At 45.5% G+C, this 27,771-nt stretch overlaps 1 protein-coding gene across 5 annotated transcripts; it reads right to left on the reverse strand.

The window, feature by feature from the left end:
• Window positions 1-985: 985 nt before the first annotated feature.
• On the reverse strand, window positions 986-26,089 carry smad10a (SMAD family member 10a). Of its 5 annotated transcripts, none has more exons than XM_068333164.1 (13): window positions 25,787-26,089; window positions 21,943-22,018; window positions 17,234-17,474; window positions 15,973-16,147; window positions 15,830-15,853; window positions 13,683-13,895; window positions 13,339-13,587; window positions 11,021-11,122; window positions 9,079-9,129; window positions 7,855-8,025; window positions 7,511-7,764; window positions 6,551-6,689; window positions 986-4,983 (listed from the first exon to the last, which is right to left on the reverse strand). In XM_068333164.1, the coding sequence occupies exons 1-13, from the start codon at window positions 25,788-25,790 to the stop codon at window positions 4,772-4,774; spliced, it is 1,911 nt and encodes a 636-aa protein (XP_068189265.1). In that variant the 5' UTR covers window positions 25,791-26,089; the 3' UTR covers window positions 986-4,771. The 5 variants fall into 5 exon arrangements, with proteins under 5 accessions (XP_068189265.1, XP_068189268.1, XP_068189266.1 ...); XM_068333167.1 differs by having other exon boundaries at window positions 7,511-7,679; window positions 7,842-8,025; XM_068333165.1 differs by having other exon boundaries at window positions 11,021-11,119; window positions 17,234-17,477.
• Window positions 26,090-27,771: the final 1,682 nt, after the last annotated feature.

The raw sequence follows: 27,771 nt of genomic DNA on the forward strand, positions 1-27,771 counted from the left end.
GTGTGAAGGAGAAACCTTAGACAACGCATCACCAAAACTTCTATATCTGGATTTAACTACCAAAAAGTTGAGATCTCTCCATCAGACAAACGTTAATGAATCCAAATCAAATAATAAAGTATTGAGAAAACGTTTCCACAAACGGTGTAAACAGAACTCGAGGGATCGATGCTAAATTGATGGATTGTCCCACTGACACACACTGGAGTGGACTTCACGTAGCAGCTGACCCTAACCCTAACCCCCAACCCTTCATCCATACGAGGTACATAATGAGTCAACTCCGCTAGTAGTTCTAATTCACCAAAAAGGATGAAAAGTAGTAAACAAGGCTGGAGTGTCCACAATGTTAGAGTGACTATTTTCTGTCCACCAGATTACCAGAAACAATTTGATTACAAGTCTGCTTCTTGTTTATTCTGAGCAATATTAGATCAATTTAATGCTAGACTCTGACATTCAACCCTTCACCTCCTCAGGTTGGTTATTTGGCGTGCACCAGTGTTCACCACAGCTGGTCTCACTGGGAGAAAACATGGACTTCTGATCCTTTTGAGGAGAACAGAGTCTTAGAACAAAACCAGCATGACTATGGTTTAATGAGACCCGTCATGTGACCTCCATCGGAGATGATCAAGTTTAGAGACAGAACGCCTCAAAGCCTCAGACCCAGATCAAAGAGCATGATTAAAACGTTTCACCTTATTTCAGGTTGAAACACATCTTGAGTTATTGGAAACATGATCCAGACCTCAAACTGATCGTAACGATGGTACCCTAACCCTAACGATGGTACCCTAACCCTAACGATGGTACCCTAACCCTAACGATGATACCCTAACCCTAACGATGGTACCCTAACCCTAACGATGGTACCCTAACCCTAACGATGATACCCTAACCCTAACGATGGTACCCTAACCCTAACGATGGTACCCTAACCCTAACGATGGTACCCTAACCCTAACGATGATACCCTAACCCTAACGATGATACCCTAACCCTAACGATGGTACCCTAACCCTAACGATGGTACCCTAACCCTAACGATGGTACCCTAACCCTATCGATGATACCCTAACCCTAACGATGATACCCTAACCCTAACGATGGTACCCTAACCCTAACGATGGTACCCTAACCCTAACGATGGTACCCTAACCCTAACGATGATACCCTAACCCTAACGATGATACCCTAACCCTAACGATGGTACCCTAACCCTAACGATGGTACCCTAACCCTATCGATGTTACCCTAACCCTATCGATGATACCCTAACCCTAACGATGGTACCCTAACCCTAACGATGATACCCTAACCCTAACGATGATACCCTAACCCTAACGATGGTACCCTAACCCTAACGATGGTACCCTAACCCTATCGATGTTACCCTAACCCTAACGATGGTACCCTAACCCTAACGATGATACCCTAACCCTATCGATGTTACCCTAACCCTATCGATGTTACCCTAACCCCAACAATGATACCCTAACGATGATACCCTAATCCTAATAATGATACCCTAACCCTAATGATGATACCCTAACCCTAACGATGATGCCCTAACCCTAACGATGATGCCCGAACTGTAACGATGATACCCCAAACCTAGCAGTTACACCCTGACCCCTAGTGATGATACTTTAACCCTAACGATACTTCTATTTTATTTATTTCGGAGTCTGAAAGATGTTTTATTTTGAAAAGCGACATCTGAATGACACACAGACGAATGTGTGCGCCTGTGCCTCTTGACAGGTCTGGGTCACGTGACAGGTTACCAGCCGTTGCCCCTAAATGAAGCGCCCACAACTGCCCCAGTGTTCTGGATTAAAGTCAAACCAGATTATCCTGAGACCCTAAAAGTATCTTGATCCCTGCTTCCATTTCCACCTCCTGTCTCTGAAGTGGGATTTTCTGCAGTGACCATAAAGAAAACCAAACTGGAGTCGACCGGACGTCTGAACACACTTCAGGTGTCGTTGTCTCCGTCACCCCGAGATCAGAGGCCCCCCACCACTAATTCATTATTATAATGATTATTATTGATTGATTGTTCACCCTTTGATTGATGATCAGTATTTCTCCTATGGTGAATGAACTGATTGTAAGTCGTTATATTTAAAATAAACCTCATCAATGCCGTCACTTCAATCGAGTTTTTAATATAATTCTTATAATTATTTCGTTTACAGAGGTATTGATTATCAATTTATGAACAAAAGGTTTATTGTCTGTTGATGTCTGTATTTTATATAAACCACTGATTTATTACCAGACTCCAGCTGTCCTGGTGTGTTAACGGTTATCCAGTAAATGAAGACGGTCCGTTGAACATCGTCTGAGATGAAACCGGTCCGTGGGGACAAAGAGGGTGGAGACCGCTGCCCTAAACCTAGTGATGATACTCTAACAATGATACCTGATGGTACCCTAACCCTGACAATGATACCCTAACCCTGACAATGATACCCTAACGATGTTACCCTAGCGTTGATACCCTAACTCCCCCCAGAGAACAGAAGGCACTGGTGTCAAAAAGCTTAGAGAGAATACTGATGAATGGCTTCCATCAAAGGTTAGAAATTCTGTAGGAACTGTCACTTGATCTCATGTCAAATCAATAAATAATCAATGAGTGAAATACAGTAAATGATTAGTTTTCAGTTTAGAGTCTATCTGCAGCGTAGGGTGTTTCCTGAACAACTATTTGGTGACTTTGTTTTTGCCTCTAACTAGACCTCTGCTAACTTGGGTCAATGTTGACCAAACAGGAAATTTGATGTTCATAAATACTGTCGCTAATTTTGTGTCAGAATATTTTAGTGTCCTGTTCAGGAATAACATTCATGAAGAATAATTCATCATTTTTCTTGCTAACTTGATAAAGCATTTTATAGTTTGATCTCGGATCAAACTATAAAATGAAGCAGTGCTGATGGAATATCAGGATACAGATGAAGGTTGATCGATGTAGGTTTTGGTTCGTTTGCAATATTTTAAGAATCATACTTTCGTGTACTGAACGTTTTTTACCAGGTCCCTTCATTTCATTATGTCTTTATAAAGGTAATAGTGTTATGCTACTTTGAAATCATCACACACATATATATATATATATATATATATATATATATATATATATAACATGTAACTATCCAACTTATCAGAACCCTTTCTTCCTTTCTGCTGATGGAGTAGAACACCAGTTGCCCCCCCCACACACAGTCTGTTATCTAACGGTGATCTGTGGCTCTAAATGAAGACAAAGCGTAGTGAACGGAGCGCTGAGGTGAGACCTCACGTCAGCGCTCCACTGTTGACTTCACATTACGCTAAAAAGACAAGGAAAATGTTTTGTGTTCAGACTGAAAACTGAACAGCGACTGATGTTCTCATGAGGTATTCTGGGTATTCTGGAAGTGGAGATTTCCACCAAACATTTGGTTCTGTACAGGGTAGCATCGTCTCATTACAGAGAACAACGTCACTACTTTAAAGCTCAATATTTTTGGCTTTTTAGTGTTTTGGTACAAAAGTAATATAGCTTAAACTGAGCACGATATGTGGTCTAACCAGCTAGCAATGCTAATGCTGACTGAGTTTAGACCAACAGGAAGTGAAAAGCACACACGGACACAGACATGACATCACACTGGTTTCCTTGATGCATTCTTTCATACCAGCCGTGTTTTTACAAGTAACATGTTCCAGGAGTGTGTGTGTGTGTGTGTGTGTGTGTGTGTGTGTGTGCGTGTGTGTGTGCGTGTGTGTGTGTGTGTGACACCTGGCATTAACAGGCATCCTGGCTGTCCCAGTCGTCCCCACAGCTCTGGGTCTAGCCGGTCCACCGTCTGCTCTGATGAAACGTTTCAACTCATTTAGATCACGACAGCTGTCTGCCCACCATCGGCCATGAGGACACGACCAACACGCTCCTCCTGCCTGTTTGTAACACGATCATCAGATCTTCTTCTTGCTTGTCTTTCATTTCCTGTGGTTCATTCAGAAACGTGTCAGTCAGGTGTTGTTTAGTTGACCACGTCTTCTCAGCTTCCCTTGAGAAACTAACTGTCGGGTAAAGTCTCTTCACACTGTGGTCCTTCTGTCTGCTGGGAGGAGGAAACATCTGCCCGGGGTCGGGGTCGGGGTCGACCATCAGACTCCCCCACAACTGCCCCGCTGGTAAATCTGTCCATCCACTGAGACAAAGTGGTCGTATGCACACACACACACACACACACCTCCATAGGTAGTCATAGCAACGCAATGCATCCTCATTCTGTCCTGGGCTCATTCCCCCCTGAACGTGTCGGCCTACCCGTAGGCCTGCACATACGTGTAAACCAGTAGGCGGGGTTTCGTTTCCCTCGTGTATCCGCCTGACATTCATGCGTGTAGTGGACGACCTGCTCACACGCGTGACTCCAGTTCAACACGTGAAAAAAAAAAGATGACTTCAATGACTGGACGTTAATCATGAGTTATAAACACTAATTTAAATGATTATAATGAATTGTACTGATTTACTGTATCTATGCAGGTGTTTCGTACTCGTGACGACCACCAGAGACGCCCCTTAGTGCCAGGTGTCACGTGTGCACCGAGTCTAAGTTTATTGGTCAGTTATTATTTTCTGCTTGACTGTTTGCTTTAGTTAACATGTTATTATTATATTTGGCCTGAAGCACAAAGGAACTAAACATGTGAGTGAACACGCATTCATAGAACCCAGACTGGGGCTGAAACATGGCCCTGGTCCTCAGTTAGATGGCCCCAGGTCTGCCAGGGGCATCGTGTGCAGCACCTCATCCAGGAGCTGCAGGGCGCGGTGCAGGTGGACCTCCACCCAGCAGGGGGTGTGTTTGATGCTCTGCCGGGGGTAGTCGGGCCCCCAACCCTTCACAAAGCTGAGGCGCAGGATGCACAGCCGCCTCAGGTCGTCCACTCCGATCCCAGCGGCGGCAGAGAGACCTGAGGGGGGGCAAGGCGGAGGGGTGTGTGAGTGGAATAAAGTAGAACCGCCACGTACGACCTGCTGGACGTACGACCTGCTGGACGTACGACCTGCTGGACGTACGACCTGCTGGACGTACGACCTGCTGGACGTACGACCTGCTGGACGTACGACCTGCTGGACGTACGACCTGCTGGACGTACGACCTGCTGGACGTACGACCTGCTGGACGTACGACCTGCTGGACGTACGACCTGCTGGACGTACGACCTGCTGGACGTACGACCTGCTGGACGTACGACCTGCTGGACGTACGACCTGCTGGACGTACGACCTGCTGGACGTACGACCTGCTGGACGTACGACCTGCTGGACGTACGACCTGCTGGACGTACGACCTGCTGGACGTACGGGTTAACTGAGAGACGAGCCGCCGCTCTGTCCACGAGTCGTGTTTCAGACACCACCAGAGAGTGGATGGACACAACATCAGACTACAGGCTGATCTCCAAGCTGTATTCCCATCTAAGACCCCAGAGAAGGTCGAGGACCACCAGGTAATGACTACCTGTCAGAGGACAACCTGTTAGAGGAGTACAGACCAGACTGAGCTGCTGAGAGTCACAGGGGTTAGGGTCAAACGACAGATGTCTGTTTGTCCTTGTTCATTACAAATGATCAGATCCAGAGACCCTCCCCTGTGGAGTACCTCAGGGATCTGTTCTGGGGCCACTTCTGTTTAATCTCTTTATGTTACCATCGGGAAACATTATAAAGAAACATAACATTAATTTTCATTGTTATGCTGATGATACTCAATTATATCTATCAATTAAAACAAATGAATCTGATCAACTAATTAAATTAGAGACCTGCCTCAGGGACATTAAATCCTGGATGCTTCACAACTTCTTCATATTGAACGGTAACAAACCTGAAGTCATTACTACTGGACCTGCTCATCTTGGATTTTTTAACCCTGTAATTCACTCAGTCTATCCTCTACTAATGACGTCAGGAACATGGGAGCTCGTGTGTTCTCTAACTTTTGCACTTCTTTTCTTTCGTGACGTAACTTATATATAATTAATTACACACAAGTAAAGTCTGCATGTTTATTGGTTGATAATTTTTGGGGGGGCTTTTTTACAAGGCTGGAACGTATCAAAATGATTGCAGTTATGTCAAATGGTTCAACGTTGTTTGACTTATGAGCTCAGTCCTCATCTTCATTTTATTTCCCACCCCACCGGTCAAGGTGGGTGGCCCCCAAAAGAGTCTGGGTCCTGCCTGGAGTTTCTTCCTCAATGAGGGAGTTTTTCCCACCACTGTTGGGTTTCTCTGTCTGTTAAAGCGCTTTGAAATGTCTGTTGATGTGATTAAGCGCTTTATAAATAAAACTTGATTGATTGACTGATTGATTGATTGATTGATTGATTGATTGATTGCACTGGTATCTGGAGGTTCTACTGTATCTGTAACTGGTTACTCCAGTGTTTCCTGCCTGTACAGTGTATTGAGTATCTTGTTCATGTCTACCCTTCACTCTGACTGTTCCAGGCTGGTTTCTACCTGAACACTTACTGACTGCAGGTGCGATGCCTCCGACGCTGCCTGGACCTGGGATGTTTCCTGCGACAGCGGCGGCCTGGGCGGCGGCCGCCGCCTGCGCCGTCGCCGCCTGCTGCTGCATCTGCCTGTGACACTGTCTGAGGTCGAACACCTGAGGAGACACGAGCAGGTGAAGGGGGAGAAGCACCGGACACGAGCAGGACAGTCGTGGAACATCCCTTCACAGAGTCCAGGGCTTTAAAACCCAGTGTCCACGTTCACTAGTCTTCACACTCGTCCTGTTTGTAAGTAAAGAAATAACCCACCACACACAGACGGCCTCCTTGTGTCCGTTTTGTTTCTGTATTTATTGCTGATGCAGACAGATGTCCTGAAACAAGCCTTCACAACATCTAGTCCCTGGTAGAGGTGCTGATTCAGCAGAAGTGGCTCCATTACTGCTCATCAGCTGCTGAAGTGTGTTTGAACTGACTTCACTGTCGTCTGGTCTTCAGATGTCCCTGTGTGTGTCCCTGTGTGTGTCCCTGTGTGTGTCCCTGTGTGTGTCCCTGTGTGTGTCCATGTGTGTGTCCATGTGTGTGTCCATGTGTGTGTCCCTGTGTGTGTGTCCCTGTGTGTGTCCCTGTGTGTGTCCCTGTGTGTGTCCCTGTGTGTGTCCCTGTGTGTGTCCCTGTGTGTGTCCCTGTGTGTGTCCCTGTGTGTGTCCATGTGTGTGTCCATGTGTGTGTCCATGTGTGTGTCCCTGTGTGTGTGTCCCTGTGTGTGTGTCCCTGTGTGTGTCCCTGTGTGTGTCCATGTGTGTGTCCCTGTGTGTGTCCCTGTGTGTGTCCCTGTGTGTGTCCATGTGTGTGTCCATGTGTGTGTCCCTGTGTGTGTCCCTGTGTGTGTCCCTGTGTGTGTCCCTGTGTGTGTCCATGTGTGTGTCCCTGTGTGTGTCCCTGTGTGTGTCCATGTGTGTGTCTGTGACCCCACCTTGATGTAAGCCCCAGGGTAGATCTTGTGAACGGCGTCCCCGGGGGCGCGGCCCGCCTCCCTGTCGAGGTAGTAGCTCTGCACGAACACGGCGTGGTCGCTCATGCAGCGCATCCACACGTCCCCCTCCCCACGACACTCCAGCTGCACGCCTTTACCGATGTGGAGCCTGAACAGAGGGGGAGACCAACCAGGGTAGACAGGAGGGACGACCCCCACCAGTAGGAGACCTCCTGGACAGAACGCCCCCCCAGCTGTGGTCCAATCAGGTGTGTTTTCTAGTTCCAGTAGCAGTGTTTGCACACACACACACACACACACACACACACACCTGGCTCGCTCACTAGCGTCTGTGCGGTGCACGTTGCTCAGCTGGCCGAGGCAGAAGCGATCGCCTCCTGAAGGGTCGACGTATCCATCCACCGTCACCACCGGGCAGCTGGAGGGCACCTTGAACATCTCGCCCACCTGGACGTCCATTTCAAAGTAGGAGATAGAGCACCAGAACTCTGGACCTGGAGGGACACCACAGGGACTGGTGACACCAGGAAGTCAGCTTCTGCATCCACAACACGCGTGGTGTACGTTAAGTAGTCCCTCCACATACAGGTTTAGTCCACTCAGTGACTGAAGTAAAAGTCAAACAACACTAAGTATTAAAATCATTTTAACCAGTTCCAGCCTTGTTAGAAAGACCCAAACCGCCTACATTATGTAAAAAACTTTTATCAACCAACAGACATCAGACTTTACCTGAGTATAATTCATGATATATAAGTTACGTAAAAAATTATGAATGAAAAGAAACACGGAGTCAGAGAACACGTGAGCTACGAGAACGAGATGCGGTCTCACTGACGTATCCATCCGCCAACAAGTGGTAAAGAACGAGATCTGGTCTCACTGATGTTGTATCCATCCACCAACACGTGGTAAAGAACAAGATGCGGCTTCACTGATGTATCCATCCACTTACACGTGGTAAAGAACGAGATGCGGCCTCACTGATGTATCCATCCACCAACACGTGGTAAGGAACGAGATCCGGTCTCACTGATGTCATATCCATCCGCCAACACGTGGTAAAGAACGAGATGCGGTCTCACTGATGTATCCACCCGCCAACAAGTGGTAAAGAACGAGATGCGGTCTCACTGATGTATCCATCCACCAACACGTGGTAAAGAACGAGATCCGGTCTCACTGATGTATCCATCCGCCAACACATGGTAAAGAACGAGTTCCGGTCTCACTGATGTCGTATCCATCCGCCAACAAGTGGTAAAGAACGAGATGCGGCCTCACTGATGTATCCATCCACTTACACGTGGTAAAGACAAGATGCGGCCTCACTGATGTATCCATCCACCAACACGTGGTAAGGAACGAGATCCGGTCTCACTGATGTCGTATCCATCCACCAACACGTGGTAAAGAACGAGATGCGGTTGGTATCTCAGTAGGTGGTGTGTTGATCAGCTGCCATCTGGAGGTTCTCCTGGACTAAACACTGGAGTTTGGGGTCAAAACAGTAGAACATGAAATAACGGAGGACGTCTGGTCTCTACCTGGGTGGTTGGACACAGAAGGAGGGAAAGTGGAGCCGTGATGCTGAGACCCTGAAAAGCAGAGACATGACAGGATAAGTCTGAGGCGTGGTGATGATGTCACACTCCAGTTTAACAGCAGACTGGTTGTTGACACGACATCACTTCCTGTCACTGCGGTCTGAATAACGTCTTCTGGCCAGGTGGGAACACCTCTTCTGTATCATCGTGTTCCGTCCAGCTCCTCCACATCTCACTGCTGGTGAACATTTAACACCATCGTGTGTTTGGTCTCCACTCCTGAAGCTCTCACAGCTCCAGCCATCACTGGTGCTCATTAATGCTAACTTCCACTGGTGCTCATTAATGCTAACTTCCCCTTTGCTGGCTGTCAGCGTCTCTCATCACGTGTCCAGTCTATCATCTACATGTCATCAATATTGTGAAAATAAAACGTCCTGTCTTCCTGTCCTGTCGGGGGGGCCACAGATTCTCATCCTTTCTCCATTTTAGATGAAACCACTGAGCCCCCCCCCCCCCCCCCCAGGTTATCAATATTATGAAGAAACCACCACCAACCACAGCTCCATTCTTCATTCTTCTCTGCACAGGAGGGAGCAGAATATAGAAATACGGTCTGAAAAACGACCCATTCTCATTATCACCGCCACTATTTACCATTCATGTTCTCTGGAAAATGTGTTATTTTACAGTTTAAGAAATAATCGGGTAAATTCATTAACTCGTCAGGTCTTATAATTTTCTCTGAACTTCAGCTTATCCAGATACAAGCTAAGACATTTGGACATGACATACTGGGCAAACATTTTAAATACGGTATCGGTCTGAAACAATCTATTGATCCTCCTTTAACAACACAGATCAAATATTATCCTGATTCTTCTGGCTTTGAGAAACAATAAAAAAGACAGAAATCTGTTTTACTCAGACAACAGTTTTAAAAACTTAATTCTGAGAAAAATATCACGGAATCACCCTGAAATGTAGGATCCAGCAACACCTGTGACCCCTACCCCAGACAGGAGACAAGACGCTCGTGATCGAAGATGGATGAATGAATGAACGAAGGAACGAGTTAATGAATGAATGAATGACGTGTGAGTTGAAACAAAGAGACTGACATCTTTCTCGCCAGATCATTTGTAGCCTCACCCTCCTGGAAACGTCTCTACAACTAATCCCTGACCCCCCAGGCTGCTCCTTGATCTCTTCTCTCACCAAACCTCTGAAGCGTCACAGAACAGTCGTCTGTTCTCAGATGACATGACACGCTGATGGACTCTACTCAGTTATTAGTTCAACAACCCATCATTCAGCAAACATCAAGCAACTTCTGAAGGCATTGGTTTCACCCCAAGGGGGCTTTTTCCATTTGCACAGTGAACATTTTAGCTTTTTTATGAATGAAAATAATAATAAAACAACGTAGAGTCGGAGATCTACAGCTGTCTGTCAGTTTGTCTGTCTTTCACAGAAAAGTCCAGTACAATCCTTTAATGCTGGTGGCTGTAACGTACCAACATGTTCAAGGTTTGAGGGTTTAAATACTTTTGGAAGTCTCCACACGTCCACGCCTCGGAGGGTTCCGTGGGTTCTAAAGCCAGAGGTGATGCATCAGAGGACTAACGGAGGAGTGTGTCTCTCACGATTCATCACAATATCAGACTTCTACAGACAATTATTTGTCTTTCTTTTCTTGTAACGTTTTTGAACAATGTTAGTTTTGTGTCCTGTCTGTAATCATGTTTGAATGAACGTCCTCTCTTTGTTAGGGGTCGTCCTCTCTTTGTTAGGGGTCGTCCAGTGTTCTCCCCCACCTCGTCCAGTGTTCTACCCCACCTCGTCCAGTGTTCTACCCACACTGATCTGATAACATAGTGACACCATATGAAAGACATTGTGTAACTGACATGACACAAGCATGTTTTGGACCTTGTCTTACAGTGGTGGTTGGGGTGATGAAGGGCCGGCTGCTGATGACCTCGTCCGTTCTGCTGGGGTCCAACAGGTGTATAGGAGGCTGTGCTGCTGCCTGTCCAAACTGCTGAATTACAAGCACAATTAGAAGCCACAACTTTCAATGTTCCTTAATATAAATATTTTCTACCCAGACTCACAAAACATTTATGATTTTCGTTCAAGAAAATAATCTCTTTAAGTTCGAGGTATCAAATATTTATGAGTTGTAATTGGGTGAGCCACAGACTGCACCATCCGTCAGGAAGTAGTCCGGGTTAAAGCAGCTTCAGAAGAGAACACGTGTTCCGTTAACCACAAGCATTTACTAATTACTGTACATTTTTAGTAATGTGTCCATCTGTGTCACAATGTTCAATAAAGAAAATCAATACAGGACACATTATTTATCGTATTTGTTACATTTTCTCCTGTTTCTTTAAAGCTACTGATGTAGCAGAAACTGAATCCACTCCATTTTTTCAGACACGTCAGATATGATGACTCTGTAGGTGGCCTTACATTTATGTACACTCAGTTCCCATACATTTATATTGTACTGCTGTAACCTATGTTTATGGACATCCAAAAGATGGATATATATTGTTTAAAAAATTATGGGCTTTTCCATTCAGACGCTGAATATAAAATCCTCTTTCAGGAATGCATAATGATAGGCATAGGTATAGTGTTAGGGAAAGGTATGAGAATAGAGATAGACATAGAGATAGGGATAGGATAGAGATACAGACAGGGATAGTGTTAGAGACAGGGGAAGATATGAGGCTGGGGAGAGAGTTAGGGATAGAGATAGGGGTAGAGATAGGGGTAGAGATAGGGATAGAGATAAGGATAGAGCTACAGATAGTGATGGAGATAGAGATAGTGATACAGATAAAGATAGCGATAGAGATAGGGATAGAGATAGTGAAAGATATAGGGATATGGGTAGAGATAGTGTTAGAAATAGGGATAGTGATCGGGATATAGTAATAGAGATAGAGATAGTGATAGGGATATTGGTAGAGGTAGTGATAGAAATAGGGATAGAGATAGGGATAGTGATAGGGATAGTGATAGAGACAGCAATAGAGATAGTGATAGAGATAGAGGTAGAGATAGAGATAGATATAGTGATAAATATAGTGCTAGATATGGTGATAGAGATAGTGACAGAGATAGGGATATGGGTATAGATAGGGATAGTGATAGAGAGAGCAATAGAGATAGCAATAGACATAGAGATAGTGATAGGATAGAGATATAGACAGGGATAGTGTTAGGGACAGGGAAAGATATGAGGCTGGAGATAGAGATAGGGATAGAGATAGGGAGAGAGATAGTGATAGAGATAGGGGTAGAGATAAGGATAGAGCTACAGATATTGATGGAGATAAAAATAGTAATACAGACAAAGATAGCAATAGAGATAGGGATAGAGATAGTGATAGAGATAGTGATATAGGGATATGAGTAGAAATAGTGTTAGAAATAAGGATAGTGATCGGGATAGAGATAGCAATAGAAATAGAGAAAGGGATAGAGATGGGGATAGAGAGAGTGATATAGTAATAGTGATAGAGATAGTGATAGGGATATGTGTAGAGGTAGTGATAGAAATAGGGATAGAGATAGTAATAGAAATAGGGATAGTGATAGAGATAGAGACAGCAATAGAGATAGTGATAGAGAGAGGTAGATATAGTGATAGAGATAGAGATATAGTGATAAATATAGTGATAGAGATGGTGATAGAGATAGTAATAGAGATAGGGATATTAGTAGAGATAAGGATAGAGATGGTGATAGAGATAGGGATATGGGTAGAGATAGTGATAGAGATAGAGACAGCAATAGACATAGAGATAGGGATATGGGTAGAGATAGGGATAGTGCTAGAGACAGCAATAGAGATAGCGCTAGAGATAGCAATAGACATAGAGATAGGGATAGAGGTAGGGATATGGGTAGAAATAGGGATAGAGATAGTGATAGGGATAGTGATAGAAATAGGGATAGAAATAGGGATAGTGATAGAGATAGAGACAGCAATAGAGATAGCGATAGAGATAGCAATAGACATAGAGATAGGCATATGGGTAGACATAGGGAATATGGGTAGAGATAGGGATAGAGATAGGGATAGAGATAGCAATAGACATAGAGATAGGCATATGGGTAGACATAGGGAATATGGGTAGAGATAGGGATAGAGATAGGGATAGAGATAGGGATAGAGATAGGGATAGTGAAGCTCCATTCTTTACGTGTGAAGACGTGCTCGCTGGGTCTGAGTGAACTCACTGTGGAAGGCGGCCGGACTCTGAGAGTGTTTATTGCTGCTGTACCCGTTTTGTCCGTGAGGATGAGGAGGTAGAGTGGCTTGTGGTGGGTGGGCTGGCTGAGCAGCTTGTTGCTGAGGGAGGGGAGGGGGTTGGGTTGGGGTCGGAGGTCGTGTTGTTGGGATCAGAACTTGAGTCTGTGGGGATGCAGTGTGGAGACGACCATCGCTGTGACCGCTTTGCAGTGGTAGCATGGTCCCAGAAGCAGACACTAGAGGGAGATCAACCCAACACCCCGTCAGCCACAACACCTGAGGTTAGTCAGTATTAATAGATCAGATCATTCAGTGATGACGAACAGCTGACCTTTGGGTGAGACAGGCAGGTTAGTGTATCTGGAGACAGACGGGGGGCCGTGGGGCTCAGAGGACATCTGTGGGGGGGGCAAAGGCTGGCCATAGTGGTCTGGTGGAGGCAGCTTCAGGGCCCCCTGGTGGTCAGATAGAGGCATGCCAGGTGGGAGGTCCATCTGGATGCAGTCATGGATGTACTCCTCTTTGATCAGGCTGCCTGGTGCTGCTGCAGCACGAGGTGAACACAACACAACAACATGTAAGTGACCCACAAACAACATCAAACTACATCAGAGAAAGGTCATCAGCCCAAGGAGATAATATCTGGCTTCACTGAAACGAACAAGAGGTCAGATGAAGGTGATGAAGAGCTGGATAGGCCAAGCCAGGTTGGTTTTTGCAGCATAAGATCAGTGTTATTAATAAAGACAACACAGCTGCAAAATGCTGTTCTGCATAAATCTCTGATCCTACCACTGTTCCATTAAACGTATGCATTGTTAAGAAAGGTGTTTAACATTGGTATCCTCATTTGATCATAAGCAACCCCAGCAAACAAACTGAAATCAACTAGAACGTTTTTACCCAAGGACACTGATGCCTCCATTTGTATGGATGGACTAGATCAGAATCTGTCATAAGTGAATGACAGCAAATGACATGAAAATGTCTTAAATTCAAGTTTGGCTTTTATTGTGAAATGACAGCAAGTAGAGAAACCCCTTCATACATATATAACACGTGTCAAATAAACGTGGTGCTTACAGTCACCATGATGCTGCCCCCCAGTCACAGGAAACTCATCTTTGAATGGGACCCCCTGGCTCATTGTGTAAACACTACATGGGCTGAACCAACTGAAACCACCTCAAACATCGCAGAGAATTTGTGGAGTAAAACATAGTGTTTGAAAATGATAACAGGTGATTACAGACAGGATGTGATTAAAGCTGTGTTTCCCGACAACGTCACGAACAATGAGAAATCGCTGGCTAACAACACCGGGGAGCTCAGCTAACGCAGTCTAATGAAACATGGGATGTTATCAGAGAGGTAAAACAAAACGTGGAGGTTTGTTCTTGTGTATAAAGTATATTAAACTGCTGGCTGACGTCAATACTTCATCTCCATCCACTAACCTACGTCAGCCCGTCATTGTGCACGTGTTAGAGGACACGCCCCTCTATCTGAGGCTCACTGACCTGCTGCACAGGTTGGGAATACCGGGTAACAGACCAGCAAGCAAAATGGGAACTTATGAACCTCTTTTTAACTTGAATCAATGACTCACGACATAATTCACAGCTAACTATGTTCATATATTTGATGACATACAAGAAATCCCCATGTTAGCAAAATCCTCTAGACCAGCGGTCCCCAACCTCTTCATCTCCACAGACCGGGTTCATCTCAGACAATATTTAACGGACCGGTCTTCATTTGCTCGATAACCATTAATGACACCAGGACAGCTGTAGTCTAATAATAAATCATCAGTGGTTTTATGTAAAATACAGACATCAACAGACAATAAACAACCTTTTGTTCATATGCTGATAATCAACATCTGTAAACAAAGTTTTTTTTACAACAAAAATCCTTTTCAATGAAAAATTATATTAAAAAACTTGATTCAAATGACTGTGCTGCTAAGGTTTATTTTTAAAAACCCTATAGCGATTTACGATCACTGCATTCAACATAGGAGAAATAAAATACTGATCATTACTATATAAAAGAGTGAACAAGTCAATCAAATAATAATCATAACGTCCGGTCCACTCCATAGTTTGGTTTGGTTTGTGGTGGATTCAGAAAATCCCACTTCACAGAGACAGGAGGTTGGAAATGGAAGCAGGGATTAAGACACTTTTAGGGTCTCAGGATAATCTGCCTTGACTTTAATCCAGAACACTGGGGCAGTTGTGGGCGCTTAATTTAGGGGTAATGGCTGGTAACCTGTCACGTGACCGAGACCTGTCAAGCGGGACAGACACACGCATTCGTCTGTGTGTCCTTCAGCACAGACGTCACTTTTCAAAATAAAACATCTTTAGACTGGTAATCAGTAAAAAAAAAAAGAAAAATTCAAACGTTCAGTGCCGTCCGGTACCAGGGACTGCTGCTCTAAATCATAAAGTGTTGTCGTGTGGAACTCACCAGGACTCTGAAGGCTGAGACCAACTGTCAGAGAGGACAGAAAAAACAAATAAAAATGAATACCAACAGTCTAACATTGGGCATACACTCATCAATGGGAGTCACTGACATAGTGACACCCTGTCAGCAGGACGGGGGCGTACCGATGCCTGGCGACACCACTCTCTCGTAGTGGTAGGGGTTCACACACACATTGTCATACTTCAAGTCAAAGGCAAACTGGCAGAACTTGACATGCTTGAGTTCGTTTTTGTGGAGGTCAGGCCAGCGCCACAGTCGTGCATAAATGACATGAGGGAAGCCTTTCCTCCCCGCCACCTGGGGAGAGAGCAGAGCACCGTTTAACCGTTAGACAGCTGCTGGAACACAGACCAACGAAGCATTGCTACGTCACAGTACACCATGAAGACCACTGATTGGTCAGAGACAATCACAGCACAGCACAAACCCCTGGTGGCCATTTTGGAGCAGCCAATCCGCTGTGATCATACAAGACGACTGTTTCTATAAGACAAATGTTTCCCTCCTTCGTCAGAAGAAGAGAAAAGTTCACACCTGGTTCATCAAGAACATAAATCTTTGAGAATAGTGTGGACTAGGAGTAAATGGGTGAGAAACTGGAGCCATGATAAGTAAAATCAACAAGGACTGATGTTAGAATAATGTATATAAATGATCTCATATTTACTCTTTTTATATTCCTTTATTCTTTGTAACATGGCCATGTTAATGTTTATATCTGTATGAAGTGTATTGCTATGTTTTAAGTTCTTTTCTAGGCAGACGAAACCAGCAGGGGGACCACCAGAGTGTTGGTGGGAGCCATTTGAGCAGGATGCGACCTCTGAATGACAATAAGAGTGACACTGGTTGTTATCTTCAAAGGAGAGGATGCCCTAAAACAGATTAGAATGACTGTGTCACTTTTTTATTGCATCATGCCAGATGTTGTTTTACTGTTGTCTTTCTGCCCCCCATCCCTTAGAAAAAATAAATGTAAACAGGGACTGCCCTAAATAAAAAGAGGGTTCGGCAGAGAAATCCTGGGAGCGGATAGACGTTTGTATCGAGCACACCTCTGTCCGTTCTCCTCGCGTGTAAAAAATATAAACTGTTGTCTTCTCCTTTTTGTCCTGAACCTGACAACTGACCAAACTGATTTAATAAAATAACACAACAACAGCAGCTCTGGCTGCCAGGTGTACATGTGCAGGGGAATAACACCACCAGGCCAGTAGGGGGCAGCTCAGAGACTGATGTGTCACAAGACCAGCATTAAATCCACAGAGGCAGGGCTCTACACCTGTGTTCTGTCTGGATTCATGGAACCAAAGAGGCCTTCAGACGTAAATCACACACCACGAACGGTGAGGGTGTGTGTTGGTCAGCGGGGCGTGGACCGACCTGCAGCCGTCCGTCCAGGGTCCTCTGGATGGTGACACACTTGCTGGGATGGACTCCATTGGTGGTGATGGCAGTGATGAGAGAGTCCAGCTCGTCCTTCTTCTCCTTCAGCTTCTTCACCAGGCTCTCGATCGCCCGCTTGGCAAAGCCCTCGTTCTCCCCACCCTGTCTGTGGCACATGAGGCTGTGGACGATGCTGAGGCAGGCATCGTTACTGCTGGGGGGGTTCACCGAAATGATGCTGCTGTCACAGGACACAGAGCACCACTGGTTAGACGTAACACACACAGGTTCACTCTGGTGGACCACTTTAGAGAATCAGAATGGTCATTACTGAGTGAAAATATAGTGGGACAACAGATCGGTTCCACAGACGGACTTGTGTCTCACCTTACACACCTTACACATGTATTCATGATCTTAAATTAGACCTTGTTTTCCCAATCTGTTGTGACGTACTCAGCTTTAATGACTGATATTTTGCTCGCTAACAACATCCCTGGCCCCCGTTCAGCCTCGTAACACAGATCAGCCAACAGTTACCGCGTGGGCTGTAAACGTATATCATTAAACAAACATAAATTGTGATGATGGCAGCAATGAGCCCAGCCCACTGTGTGTCACATGACTGCAGTGAATTACAGAATGTCACATGTGAGGTAACCACATGTTCTTCCTGACCTTCCCATTAGACATCTATTGGTTTTGTATGGGGGCTTTTTGCCTCGCTGCACTGAGGACAAATATGTCCTGCAAACATTTGGACCAATGGACACACACTGAACAAAAACACACACGTTTGCATTTGGCCAACATGTGTGAGGCCCAAAGCCTGAATGTGATGGCCTGGAGCAGGATGTGATCTATTGCCTGTGGAGGTCACCATGCTGCTGACCTCTTCACCAGGACGCGGAGAGGCAGAAGACAAAGGAAGCTCTTGCTCAAAAGAAGCCTTGGAGGTCAGGCGCTCTACATAATCAATTCAAAATAACCAGGATCTTACGGGGCTTTCCCGCTTACTGGTTTCATTCAGACTTCCTAACTTTTCTGTCCATTCTTGCACAAAACTGCAGGTGTGAAATTGCCCCTAAACCAAGGTTTGGACCAAACAACTGACACGGTTGTCTCTGGTCTGAGGAAGAGCTGGTCTCAGTCCTGATGTCACTGAACCACGGACTGGTTCGCTCACACAGTGAAAATACATTTCTAGACAAATGGAAGGAAATTAAAACAGAACTTTAAAAGAAATAAAACCAAGAAAAACAAAGGCAAGAATTTTCAAATGACGAAAAAAAAGGATAGAGAGTGAGAGACAGAGCAAGAGGTAGAGAGAGTATTTATTACTGATATGACCTGATGAGGAAATAAATACTTAACTGGAGAAAAACATAAAACTCTGATTAATGTAATTTATTTTCTGCAAAGGACAGAGAGGAAATGGGAGGAAATGATTCCTGAATGAGAAATAACAGGAGCAGCAGTATTTAAGGGTTTGTACCGACATCAATGATGACGTCAGACAAAGGTCTGTTGTGACGTTCACGACTGAACTGAGTCAGTCTTCAGTGTCAGTCCATGAAGAGATGGTGAAGAGACATAGCAGGTAGGAGTGTCCATTGTCCTACTAAAACCAGCCTCTACTGTGATGCTAAAGCCAGCCTCTACTCTCCTACTAAAGCCAGCCTCTACTCTCCTACTAAAGCCAGCCTCTACTCTCCTACTAAAGCCAGCCTCTACTCTCCTACTAAAGCCAGCCTCTACTCTCCTACTAAAGCCAGCCCCTACTCTCCTACCAAAGCCAGGCCCTAATCTCCTACTAAAGCCAGCCTCTACTCTCCTACTAAAACCAGCCTCTACTGTGACACTAAAGCCAGCCTCTACTCTCCTAGTAAGCCAGCCTCTACTCTCCTACTAAAGCCAGCCTCTACTCTCCTACTAAAGCCAGCCCCTACTCTCCTACTAAAGCCAGCCTCTACTCTCCTACTAAAGCCAGCCTCTACTGTGACACTAAAGCCAGTCTCTATTATCTTACTAAAGCCAGCCTCTACTCTCCTACTAAAGCCAGCCTCTGCTCTCCTACTAAAACCAGCCTCTACTGTGACACTAAAGCCAGCCTCTATTATCTTACTAAAGCCAGCCTCTACTCTCCTAGTAAGCCAGCCTCTACTCTCCTACTAAAGCCAGCCCCTACTCTCCTACTAAAGCCAGCCTCTACTCTCCTACTAAAGCCAGCCTCTACTGTGACACTAAAGCAAGTCTCTATTATCTTACTAAAGCCAGCCTCTACTCTCCTACTAAAGCCAGCCCCTACTCTCCTACTAAAGCCAGCCTCTACTCTCCTACTAAAACCAGCCTCTACTGTGACACTAAAGCCAGTCTCTATTATCTTACTAAAGCCAGCCTCTACTCTCCTAGTAAGCCAGCCTCTACTCTCCTACTAAAGCCAGCCTCTACTCTCCTACTAAAGCCAGCCCCTACTCTCCTACTAAAGCCAGCCTCTACTCTCCTACTAAAGCCAGCCTCTACTGTGACACTAAAGCAAGTCTCTATTATCTTACTAAAGCCAGCCTCTACTCTCCTACTAAAGCCAGCCTCTACTCTCCTACTAAAACCAGCCTCTACTCTCCTACTAAAGCCAGCCTCTACTCTCCTACTAAAGCCAGCCTCTACTCTCCTACTAAAGCCAGCCTCTACTGTGACACTAAAGCAAGTCTCTATTATCTTACTAAAGCCAGCCTCTACTCTCCTACTAAAGCCAGCCCCTACTCTCCTACTAAAACCAGCCTCTACTCTCCTACTAAAGCCAGCCTCTACTCTCCTACTAAAGCCAGCCCCTACTCTCCTACTAAAGCCAGCCTCTACTCTCCTACTAAAGCCAGCCTCTACTGTGACACTAAAGCAAGTCTCTATTATCTTACTAAAGCCAGCCTCTACTCTCCTACTAAAGCCAGCCCCTACTCTCCTACTAAAGCCAGCCTCTACTCTCCTACTAAAGCCAGTCTCTACTGTCCTACTAAAGCCAGCCTCTACTCTCCTACTAAAGCCAGTCTCTACTGTCCTACTAAAGCCAGCCTCTACTCTCCTACTAAAGCCAGCCTCTACTCTCCTACTAAAACCAGCCTCTACTCTCCTACTAAAGCCAGCCTCTACTCTGCTACTAAAACCAGCCTCTACTCTCCTACTAAAACCAGCCTCTACTGTGACACTTAAGCCAGTCTCTATTCTCTTACTAAAGCCAGTCTCTACTGTCCTACTAAAGCCAGCCTCTACTCTCCTACTAAAGCCAGCCTCTACTCTCCTACTAAAGCCAGCCTCTACTCTCCTACTAAAGCCGGCCTCTACTCTCCTACTAAAGCCAGCCTCTATTCTCCTACTAAAGCCAGCCTCTACTCTCCTACTAAAGCCAGCCCCTACTCTCCTACTAAAGCCAGCCTCTACTGTCCTACTAAAGCCAGTCTCTACTGTCCTACTAAAGCCAGCCTCTACTCTCCTACTAAAACCAGCCTCTACTCTCCTACTAAAACCAGCCTCTACTGTGACACTAAAGCCAGTCTCTACTCTCCTATTAAAGCCAGTCTCTACTGTCCTACTAAAGCCAGTCTCTACTGTCCTATTAAAGCCAGTCTCTACTGTCCTATTAAAGCCAGTCTCTACTGTCCTACTAAAGCCAGCCTCTACTCTCCTACTAAAGCCAGCCTCTACTCTCCTACTAAAGCCAGCCTCTACTCTCCTACTAAAACCAGCCTCTACTGTGACACTAAAGCCAGTCTCTACTGTCCTACTAAAGCCAGTCTCTACTGTCCTACTAAAGCCAGCCTCTACTCTCCTACTAAAGCCAGTCTCTACTGTCCTACTAAAGCCAGCCTCTACTCTCCTACTAAAGCCAGCCTCTACTCTCCTACTAAAGCCAGCCTCTACTCTCCTACTAAAACCAGCCTCTACTGTGACACTAAAGCCAGTCTCTACTGTCCTACTAAAGCCAGCCTCTACTGTCCTACTAAAGCCAGTCTCTATTCTCTTACTAAAGCCAGTCTCTACTGTCCTATTAAAGCCAGTCTCTACTGTCCTATTAAAGCCAGTCTCTACTGTCCTATTAAAGCCAGTCTCTACTGTCGTACTAAAGCCAGTCTCTACTGTCCTACTAAAGCCAGTCTCTACTGTCCTACTAAAGCCAGTCTCTACTGTCCTACTAAAGCCAGTCTCTACTGTTGTACTGAAGCCAGTCTCTACTGTCCTACTAAAGCCAGTCTTTACTGTCCTACTAAAGCCAGTCTCTACTGTTGTACTGAAGCCAGTCTGAGCATTATCCAGATCCAACACAAAAGATTGTTGCGCAGTCAACTTCAGCAATGACAATAAAGATTATTCTGATTGTTTTTAGAGAGCAGCACCAGGGGCGTAAAATATCACACACAACGATGATGTTGTTCTCACACTTCACAGCTTATCCTTGTGGATACTAATCTATAATCAAACACTGTAACAGGTTTATATAGTACTGCTCTTTTTACAGTGTGAATAAAGTCTAAAAAAGGTATTGCTGCTACACTCCAGCTTGGTCGCTGTGTAAAACCATAAGACATAAGAGAAAGGACTGTGGGTCTTTGTGTCATTTAGGATGTTGACGTGTTCTTGATTATCTTTACAGGCCAATGTCAAGCATGTTTAATGGAAACATCCAAGAAGGCAATGTTGGTTGTCGTGCTTACCTGTTATTAAGTTGGTCAGCCAATGAGTGACCAGACAGTTCAGTGGCATCATGATGACCCAGCTCTGAATCAGCCCCTGTCAGCAGAGGGGATACAGGCGATGGGTATAAATTACATGTCCAAAGGTATCAAACGTGAAGAGTAACTCTCACTAGTCCTCCACTCTGGGGTAACAATGATGTCTTTAAAACACAGATCCAGTAGAAACTAACAAAAAGCACAAATACAGACACGGATAAATCAGCCGTCTGCTATCTGAAATGTGCCTATTTGTAATTTTGGTCATAGATCAAAATTTTTGATGAGTTCTAATTCAGTTTAAGGTGTTAAGTTTTTCTCAGTCCAAGAAATTTGAACTGACCTTTTAAGAAACTTTAAGTTTACTTTAGTGATAAAAAATTGTTCTGTAATATCTTGTTTGGAATTATGTCTTGTCATAATTATTTTCTAAATATCTGAATCTAGAATTAAGAATATCCATACTTAGATTGTAATTTAAGTTATAGACACCACCAGTCAACATTTTCAACACACCTTCTCATTCAATGTTTTTTATTTTTTATTTTTATTGCTTTCTAAGTTGTAGATATAAACTGAAGACATCAACACTATGAAGCAAGATAAAGAATTACAAAGCAAACAACACATTGTGTGAGAGCTCTGGACATGTTTTTTATGTGAGATTCCTCAACCCTTTACTTTGACGACAGCTTTGTAAACTCTTGCTTTTCTCTCCATGAGCTTCATTAGGTTGTCTCCTGAAAAGGTTCCTCTTCTCAGGTTGGTAACAGTTCACAGCCCTATTTGACATGCGTTAGAACCCATGTGACGACAAGAACCACCCAGAGTAAAGAATAACAACAGTCCATCAGTACTTAGACAACTGGAGGTTAGTCGGTCTGCAAATATGGAAAACCGTTGGAGGGTCTTCCAAGCAGGCACAAAAACCATCAAGCGTTACAATGAAACTGGTTCACATGAGGACCTACCAGGAACAGAAGACCAAGGGTCACCTCTGCTGCTGAGAAGGTCATCTGAGCCACGAAACTCACAAATCACACGTGAACATCACCCCAGTTTAGAGACCAGGTAGATACCTCAGAGTTCTATAGCAGACCGTCTCTACATTGACTGTTCAGAGGAGTTGGGGGATTTGCTGGTGACACCATCGGGTATTTATTCCAGATGTTAGTCACACCTGACCAACATGGTGACCACAGCATCCTGCAGCGACCTGCCATCCTATCTGGTTTTTTGCCTTCAGGGCATTGAACCCAAACGCACCCCAGACTCTATAAGGACTATCTGACCAAGAAGAGGATGATTTGAGTACATGACCAGGCCTCCACAGTCACCTGACCTAAACCCAATGGGGATAGTTTGGAATGAGTTGGACCACAGAGTGAAGACAAAAGGTCCAACAAGTTCTCAGCACCTCTGGGAACTCCTTCAAACTGTTGTAGAACTGTTTCAGGAGACGACCGGAGGAAGCTCACCGAGAGAAGAACAAGAGTTTACAAAGCTGTTGTCAAAGCTGGGGGGGGGATGATTTCCAGAATCCTAACTATAAAACATGTTTTGAGCTTTTTCACATTTTTTAGTTCACTATATAACTCCACGTGTGTTCATTCATAGTTTTGATACCTTCAGAATCTACAGTGTAATTAAAGAAAATATAGAAAATAATTACATGAGAAGGTATGTCCAAACCTTTGGCTGGTAGGGTATATCTGGAAACAAATCAGGATTAGAATATCTAAAGCTGGATATATTTTTAACTTTGATTCTGTTTCATTAAAATGTAATTTGAGATATTTTAAACCAGAATTCTGATAAGGTAAAATTACCTTAACTGTGGTACACAAAAAAATAAAAAACATGTGGCGCGTGTCACACTAAGACAATCTAAACATATTACACAGAATAATTTTTAATACACCAGTATAAAGGTACAATGACATGTACTATGATTGTCGTTCATTTGTTGTCGTTATTCAAACAAGAAATGCAGCACAAACTACTTTACAACCAGGAATGTCTCAGTGAAAGACACAGACAGCAGGCCAAGCATGAATAAAATAAGTTCATATCACACGTAAAATAGACGTAGGAAATCCAGTAGATGCTAATATTGTGAGTGAAGTGCAGGAGTACAGAAGTGGAAATGAGTTCTGTTTCACTGATAAAGTTTGTGGCCTTCTGCTGAGAATATTTATTGTCTCGTCCTCCCGATATCACTGAGTGGTGTCTTCCCTGAAGGCTGAAACTGAAGCAACTGTTCTTCTGTCTCGGTCTGATCGGTCCCGTCTTCAAGGCCGTCAGCTGTCAGGGGATTGGTCTCCTCTCACCCAACAGGTGGTTCTGGGTTCTGATGGGCGGCTTGGACAGCTAGCTCACGCCATCGGCTGGCGGGACGGCACCTGAGGTGGACGCTGACGTGTCTCCTGTCCTGGAGGTTCCTAACGTCTCGTTGTTCTACCGCACCAGAAGACTCTAACGCAGCGACACAAGCTGCTGACTGTTAGGGACGCAGCTTCATACAAAGCCATTAACATGTTTGCATTAAAATGAATTCATGATCTCCTTAGAACCTACAGACACCTTTGTGTTAACACTGATTTCCTTTTAAAGATAAAATCAAACTTTGAGTGTGAGAACACCAATAATTTAAAAAGACTCTTGATTCCTGGTCCTTCGTGGGATCCATCTGTACCAGCAGATTCTGATATATTTGGGTGAATGACAGAACAGAGGGGTTCCCCGTTTGGTTCCTTCACTGTCTGAAATGAAATCAAAAGTTCTTCATTGATCCGGTTCTGTCCTGGTGTGTTTGGTTCCAGTTGAGACAGTCTCTCCATCTTGATGTCTGAAGACACCAAAGCTTCATTTTCCTCAAACATAGTGAGATGTTCTCTGTAGTTGGGTTTCCTGGTCCTCTGGGGTCCATCTGTACCAGCCCCCCCCACCCCCCCAGTGTGTGACTTCTGTTAAACTTGTTCATGGAATTAGAATCAATACTTTAATTTACTTAATTAAGTTCACCTGGTCTGGAGTGAGACAGGTAGACCTGGGCTGGAGTGAGACAGGTAGACCTGGTCTGGAGTGAGACAGGTAGACCTGGTCTGGAGTGAGACAGGTAGACCTGGGCTGGAGTGAGACAGGTAGACCTGGTATGGAGTGAGACAGGTAGACCTGGTCTGGAGTGAGACGGGTAGACCTGGTCTGGAGTGAGACAGGTAGACCTGGTCTGGAGTGAGACGGGTAGACCTGGTCTGGAGTGAGACAGGTAGACCTGGTCTGGGTTTCACCATCTGATTCCTACAGGTGTCCCATGGGAGGTTCAATCGTTGTTCAGTGAGGGGGGGACGACAAACCCACTGAGTCCTGGGGGGACACTCCCCTGATGGGTGAATCAATCCACACCCCCGCTTCAGCATCACTCCTGCAGCCCTCAGGGACAGAAACTGTTCCTGACCCCCTCCCATCACGGCTCCCCCGTGACATTCGGCTCCTCGTGGAAACTTCCTCCAGTAGGATGTGTCCCCCACCTCCCTACAGGTGGACCCACCGCGGGTCTGAAGGCCCCGCGTCTCCTTCATCCTCACCGCTGATCGCGCGTCACGGAGCCAAATGTCCGCGATCCGCCTCGTTTACCGCGGACACCTCCATCCGACCGGCTGAACTTTACCCACGGGGGGGGGGGCGAAGACACGGAACCGACAACCGGAAACAGACAACACGAGTGTCGGCGTGGATTTCTGCAGAGTCAGCAACAACTGCCCCCCCTGCCCCCTCCCTCCCTGTTCGCGGGTCGGGAACACAAAGACAAACGGGTTGTACTCACACATCAGCCGGAGGGACAGGAGCCACCGACGGTCCGTGTGTGTGTGTGTGTGTGTGTGTGTGTGAGTGTGTGAGTGTGTGTGTGTGTGTGTGTGTGTGTGTGTGTGTGAGATGCTCTCTGTCGACACGCGTGAACTGTGAGTGTGTCGCGTGTCGAGCTGCTGTCTGCTGGTCGTGTCGCGTGGGTTTCTCTCGATCAGCCCCACGGGCTCCGCGCGCGACCTGTGGCTGCGCGCGTGCACGACACAACAACAATAGAGGGCAGACGCCGCGCGCGTCAGCGTCTCGACAGGCTCCAGCCAATGGGCGAACAGCTGGCATGGAGGGTCCGCTCCCGGCCAATCACAGCAAGGCTCTCACTGCCGGGGCTCAAGCCCCCCCCCGTCTGGTTCGTCTCGACGGACAGACCGGAGACTGTTGATGTAGGGAGGCGCCACCGGGATTAGAGCCCCCCCGCAGCACGGTGTGCCCCCCCCCCCAAAAAAAACGCAGTGTGTGCCCCCCCAAAACACACCGTTGGGTGGGTGGGTGGGGGGGGTGTTCCTCTGATAAACTCATTTCTGATCCAGCACCACTGTCTCTAATCCATCATCTGTCCTCACCACTGTCTCTAATCCATCATCTGTCCTCACCACTGTCTCTAATCCATCATCTGTCCTCACCACTGTCTCTAATCCATCATGTCTGTCCTCACCACTGTCTCTAATCCATCATGTCTGTCCTCACCACTGTCTCTAATCCATCATGTCTGTCCTCACCACTGTCTCTAATCCATCATCTCTGTCCTCACCACTGTCTCTAATCCATCATGTCTGTCCTCACCACTGTCTCTAATCCATCATCTGTCCTCACCACTGTCTCTAATCCATCATCTGTCCTCACCACTGTCTCTAATCCATCATCTGTCCTCACCACTGTCTCTAATCCATCATGACTGTCCTCACCACTGTCTCTAATCCATCATGACTGTCCTCACCAGTCTTCTAAACGTTGTCCTCCATCCCAGCAGACCCGTTCCTTCTGTTGGGTCTTTTCTTCTGGTCCTCTTGGGGACAGAACACAGAGACCCTCTGGATGTTTCCTGTTTTGTCAAACACTTCCTGTAGAACTTTGACCTGGTCGATCACTAGTGTGTTCCAGTCTGTTAGACCAGTAGAGTCACTACAACAACTGCAGGTTGATTTCTCGTACATTTATCTATTTCAGGTTTAAAATAAAATGTATTTCTAAATCCAGGATGCAACTTCTCGCCCTCAGAAGCCTTCAGCATTGGTGACGATGAGTCCTGTCCTCACATCCAGGGTCTTTGTTCTTCAGCAGATGAAGCCTCATCCGTCAGTAAGTGACAGTGAGCCTGTTGGTGATGGACGTCCCTCTCTGGTGAACCTGAGACTGGAGACGTTCAGCTCTGGAGAAAACTAATCAGTTGCTCACCATCAGTTGGATTTTTACAATTTAATTTAGGTAGGGCCAAACTAAATTATGCCTATCAGGCCCAGACTGAGCTCATGTGTTCCTATGACAGGTGATCAAGGTGTTTTAGTGTTCCTGAGCCAGTCTGAGGTAAATGTGGTCCACATGAACTACATGATGCTGCACCTGGATCACCGGTTACTCCCCAGTGCTCTGCTGCCCAGAAGATATAACTGTTTGGAACTTTTTGAATAATCCTGCTCAGAAAGACATGAACAGTGCCAATAAAATGATCTCCACTGAGAGTTGGTAGTACAGGAACATAAAGTAAAAAGTTCTTTAGTGTCATAACCAGGGTTTGTGATAACTGCTTCACGTCTGTGGTTCATGGAGTCGAAAAACTTCTGGCGCTGGTCAGCAGGAACTCCAGCCCAGGACAATCATTCTACATCCCATAATTCCCCTGCATTTCTTGGTTTTGCCTCATGAACATGGTTTGACAAATGTTGACATTTGTTCCCCTTTTTAAAGACACAGCTATTACTCTGAGCACGACTGTATAGACCTGTAGTG

The sequence above is a fragment of the Antennarius striatus genome, chromosome 14, assembly GCF_040054535.1.
Source record: "Antennarius striatus isolate MH-2024 chromosome 14, ASM4005453v1, whole genome shotgun sequence".
In the NCBI taxonomy this organism is placed as follows: Eukaryota; Metazoa; Chordata; class Actinopteri; order Lophiiformes; family Antennariidae; genus Antennarius; species Antennarius striatus.